Source organism: Ctenocephalides felis, unplaced genomic scaffold (assembly GCF_003426905.1).
Source record: "Ctenocephalides felis isolate EL2017-DRISC unplaced genomic scaffold, ASM342690v1 CF-g0.4_SCAFFOLD_01886, whole genome shotgun sequence".
Taxonomy (NCBI): Eukaryota; Metazoa; Arthropoda; class Insecta; order Siphonaptera; family Pulicidae; genus Ctenocephalides; species Ctenocephalides felis.
Genome location: NW_020538040.1, coordinates 76684531 through 76690156, shown reverse-complemented (window position 1 = coordinate 76690156; position 5626 = coordinate 76684531). Strand labels below are relative to the sequence as shown.

General features: G+C 27.3%; 1 protein-coding gene across 1 annotated transcript in view; it reads right to left on the bottom strand.

The window, feature by feature from the left end:
* Nucleotides 1–4733: 4733 nt before the first annotated feature.
* Nucleotides 4734–5626, bottom strand: part of LOC113376796 (protein odd-skipped-related 2-like) — a 21610-nt gene continuing 20717 nt past the window's right edge. Inside the window, exons 4-5 of the mRNA XM_026616856.1 lie at nucleotides 5550–5626; nucleotides 4734–5284 (exon numbers count right to left, since the gene is read on the bottom strand). The exon at nucleotides 5550–5626 is cut by the window's right edge and continues 1 nt beyond it. Coding sequence (XP_026472641.1) covers nucleotides 4909–5284; nucleotides 5550–5626 — 453 coding nt within the window. The 3' untranslated portion in view covers nucleotides 4734–4908. The remainder of the gene's footprint in view (nucleotides 5285–5549) is intronic.

The following is a 5626-nucleotide window of genomic DNA, read 5'->3' as shown; positions in this document are numbered from 1 at the left end:
TTCCAACAATGGACTTAATAACTGGAGTACCAGCACTTTCCATTGACAACCAACTTGAGCACTCATCTTCACTCCTTCTGAATCACTTGAAATTGGCAAAACTCTAACCTGTTTAATACGAAACAAGTCATCACTATCACTATAACATGATAAATTTAAAAAAAAGCAAAAATAGGATAAAATGTTAAAGCCTTCGATTACAAAAGACTTCTCTCTCAAATGCTTATATATCTGGAGCTTTAATGATTTTTAATTAATAATTTAGTTAATCATTTAATGGTTTCAAATGGGTAATGCTTTCAAATAAAAGAAATTGGATAATAAAATACTAGAACTATGACATCAAAATTAATTTTCAAATTGCCTGTAAAGCAAGTACAATTGAAAAACAATTACTAAAAACTCGACATACAATAGTCATTTAACAAATTAGTTGTATTACTAGCCGGATTTTGCATTTAACAGATACATAAATTAGAAAGAGTAACACCATTCTGAAATTATGTATAAAGTAGCTATACCACTTATAATCATTTTATGTACAATTTTGAGTTTTACGTTGAAGAATATGAAAAATATAATAAATTTTAGAAATAATAAATTATTAAAAGCTTTTAAAAACCTATGATGTTTTGAAAATGTTTTTTTTTTTAATAACAAATTCTATTTTTTACCGAAAAAAACGGACGTAAAACATATTGTCATTTATAAAATACCATACATTTATGTAATATATACCTATTTACGCAATGAAAATATTATTGAAAAATTAATTATAATTTATATAAATAGTTATCGTATATAAAATTAGTCTTGCAACTTAACTAATACATTTGGTGAACAATCCGAAAATCTGGTACTAATACTCGCTCCGCACAACGTGTGTTAACATGCATTGAATTTTTATATTTCTACAAAATTAATAGATACTAAGAAATATGTGCAAATTGTAATTATTCATTAACGGCAATATAGTTGATAATATAATGCATAATAGAAATCACAAGTGTATACAAATATTGCATAATAGAAATCAAACGTATGTATGCACATCAACACATAATATAGATTCGTCGGTGTTCAAAGTCTATTTACAATCATAATAGTTTAATATTGCTAATGTTCGATTATATAAAAAACAGAAAATTGTGATAACCAATTCATTTATCTTGAATATTTGGAAAAAAATAAAATAAAATGCTATAATATTGCAAATCCAACCAATAATAAAAAAATGAAGAAAAATGTCTTAAAACTGCATAACGTTTTGTTTGGTAGTCTGTAATAACATTAAACAATTATTATGGAATAATTAACATATCTGAAAAATTATAATGAAAAAACTAATAATTAATAGTGATGATTGTTAAATGCAGTTAAATGTTATACAGAAAACATAAAAAAATCTTCGTATTGTAAGAAAACATTTCATTGTATCTTTTACCATTTGATCTCGTGTAAGATATGAATTATTTACTGTTGTTAATATTCCACGTTTATTTAAAACAAACGAATGGCAATATTTTCGAACACTTTTTGAGTTAACGATGGCGTAATAAATTGTAGTACGCCTTTGTACTGGATTTACTTTAATTATAATTAATAAATTGTAAACTTAAATCTTAACTTCCTTAAGAAAATAAATCAATTGTTAAGGTAATAAAATAGTAGAACTTGATTTGATAATAGAAATAGCTTCCTAGCTGAAACCATTGTTAGGTATGCTAGACATGTGGAAAATACATACAAACGCAATTTATAAAATTTGTTTCAAAGAATTTGGTAAAAAATATAAATATTTATTCTAAATTATAATTTAAACACAAGCAAAAAATAAAATGCTTAGCTTACCATTTTAATTAATTTCTACCGGATTTAAGAAAAATAATTTCAGATTGCACTAGTTTCGTCAATAAAACCTGCCAAAATGAATACGATGGAATTGAATGGATTTTATTGAATTATGCAATTTTAATGTTTACCATTCGAGCTGGAAGTTAATTTCGGCGGCAGTTGCATTTGAGCGACATCGACTGCTAAATCGCATGAACGAAACTCTGCTAGCAGTTAACGCGTTGCGTCAGAGATGACGCCGTCATTCAGCCCGGGGCCGTACTCGGGGCATACAAATAAATAATGACGATTATATAGTAGAAATAATTATAGTATATAGAATAAAATTTTACTAAACTAGTGGTGCATGGTATCGTGCCTTGAGAAAATTGCTGGTGCTTCCCGTAGCAATTTTTAATATTTTTAAAAGTTTTAAAATTCTTTGAAAATTTTGGAAAAAATAAAAAAATGTTTAGGAATCGAAAATTTGTAAATATTTTGTATTTTTTAAAAGCTATCGCGCATGTAGCTGTTTTCATGACAATAAGTAAAGAAATGCCAAAGCGCGTAAGCGCCGCGTTGCAGTCTAACGATTAAACATTTTAAATCTCGGTACGGAACCCATAAAAGTGTAGACTTATTATTAAAATTTCTATAAAATATCTGATAATTTTATGTTCATATGTCTAATGATGTTTGACCGCCAAATGGCGTTTTTTATTAACTTTTTTTTGTTGAATCTCCAAAACCTCTGGACCCGCCTTCCTAAAAATTCTATCAATTCTCATTCCGTCAATACAAGTATAATGTTATCTAAATTATTCAAATCGAACTCTCCGTTCTCACAAAAACTTTATTGCAATTGTTTGCACTTTCTGTACCGTGTCTTCAAAACAGCTAGACCTGCTTTTGCTAAAACCTATTCATCACGTCTCCCTATCAGTAGAAATAGAATGTTTTTTGAATATTTCAAATCGGTTGTTCTTTGCGTCCGAAATCGTGTACAAAAAATATCCATACAAAACACACACATCCATTTTTTCTAAGATATGCCAAAATGTTCAGAAACAGCTGAAACGTGAAGATATGCAAAAATATTTCATTTTCGATTTTTGGACGATTACCACAACCCTACGGGAAGTTAAAAATTATATAATATTATCTTTATAAAATATATAATAGTATATTAAATTAACATGCAAGAATGAAATACGTAAAGTAGCATACTGATGTACTACAAAATAAATGTGCCTTATATGATTTATAAAAATAAATCTATTAAATCGTAAATTGTAAATGGAATAAAAATACTAAAATTGATATTGATGATAATAATGACGATCATGATAATAAAAATTATAAATTAATAAAATTAAAATTAGAAGTAAATTGTAATGTGCCCAAGACATAGGCATATGTCTAACTTATGGTTGTAGGGTATATGATTAAAATTTACTTCATATATGTTTTTTAATATTCATTATTATATTTATGAAAAAAACTATATTTATTTTAGATAATTTCAATATCTCCAAATCATGTAATTGCATACGGATTTAATTTAATATCATTTCATATGCAACGAAAAAATTATAAGTAATAAAATCATTTTATAACTCCATATTATTTTGGTTAACCACAGATATACAGGATTGAATATCAAACTAATACCGTCCAATGAAGAAACTAAAAAATTATTTATTAGTTATTGAATGAGAAATACAATATTTTCAATTGAAGTATTTTTTTTACATAAAAATATAGATGAAAATAGGTTTTGCATTAAAAATGAGCCATTCGGGAACTGCAGTGAAAAATGGAAAAGGAAAATCTTTGGATTTTATTTGGAATTCACGAAACTGTTCTTGTACAGAACTCCTCTCTATCATATATTAGATTAAACTATATATATATATATATGAATTAACAAAAAATTTAACTATCTAGTATTGAATAGTAAGCTCGCAATGGGTTCTGCAATAATTTTTAAATTTACTATGAATAATTTTTGCAAGACGAAATCCAATTGTTCTGAATAATACCAAAATATATTAGAAAGTTTTCACGATTTATCGTGCAATTTATCTAATGGATCCCAATTTCTATTTATTTGCATGACGCTTTATCGTACATGTATACATCGCCCAAAGGCGATATGTAATTATACATATATGTATATTTATATGTATGTATGTATAAATATATATACGTGTGTATGTGTGTGCTTGTATGTATATAATTTATACTTATTAAATATATGCAATTATATTTTGTATTAATTATTTCTGTGATTTTATAAAAAAGAAACAAAATTATTATTTATGATATGATAATTATAATGATTTGCGAAATTGATTAAATGCTCTCATTATAATTTGTAAACTAACTTTTGTACATTATAGTTTAATACTATATGCCTTAAATATGACCCTGTAATTGTATTTTGAAAGTATACTGAAAAAAGTAATTGTAGAGCGTCTGAAAAATTTTTGTCCAGCTGATTGCAGGAATAATTATACTACTGAAAAGATGAAGATCACTAGTAATTAATTATGCTCAAAATTAATTATTTAAGAGTTTATTACATACATGAATATTTATATTTTGAACTATACAACAATTTTAATAGTGGCATATGTTATAACTAATACAAACATAACCATTTACTCTATATATACAAAAAAGAAAATAAAACTATTATACAAAAAATAAATATTTAGCTAATATAAATAATATATTTAACCTATTTTATAATATATAGTTATTTCAATAATATCAGTCTCAATTAAAAGTATAAATCTTTGGTAAACATAAGATATTTTAATTACGTATTTAAGGAACCCGTCCTGGCGTTTAGAAAAAACTTTAACGTATTTAGTCTTTAACGTACGCCCTGGCAATTATATCTATAGTCGGAAACATTAAACAGTACCCTAAAGACTTGCTAAATTGTTTTGGCTTCGTTAATACTTTGATATTAAAATATTGAGCGTTTTATTATCTATCGCTTCATAATGTCTTCTATGGAAAATCCTAACGTTTTCTTTGGCAGGCCGGTTTGGACACGGGGCGGGCTTAATGACCTATTTTGGCAAACTGCTTGAACGTTTTGATGGGAAACTTCTGCTTGTGGTTGTTCGTGCTGGTATTGGCTGTGATAACTGACATCATTTTCCTTTTGGGAGATAAATCCAGGGCAGGATTTGTGGAGTTTGGTAGCGAAGAGGTGCTTGATGTCGATGATCCTGCGGGGTGGCTAGCTTCAGGTTCGGTATGGGTCAATAAATGTGTTTTAAGATTCGACCTCTGGTTAAAACTTCTGCTACAGACGGGGCATTTATGAGGAGATTCTTCCATGTGCAAAATTTTGTGTACAGCTAGAGTTCGAGACTGGCAGAAACCTTTGCCGCATTCGGTACACTTGAAAGGTTTTTCTTTGGAGTGAATATACCTAGAAATAAAAAGGTGACATTAGTTTTTATTCATTGCAACAACAGACAGCAATTAGGTTGTAAAGCGAGTAAATGTAGAATTTTGCAATTTGTTGTGGATATTCAAAATATACTTTATAGCCCTTAGTAAAAATTTTATTTGTTTTCCTTCTAAATTATATTTGTAGAAAAGAAAAAAGGATAGAAAACTAATATGACTTGAAAAATTACAATTGAGGTATACAAAGTATAGAAGTTTAATTATAATTGTAAAAGTATAATTACCTATGGTCTCTGAGATGATCTTGTCTGCGAAATGCTTTTCCACAAATATCACAAGAGTAGGGTCTCTCATCCGTATG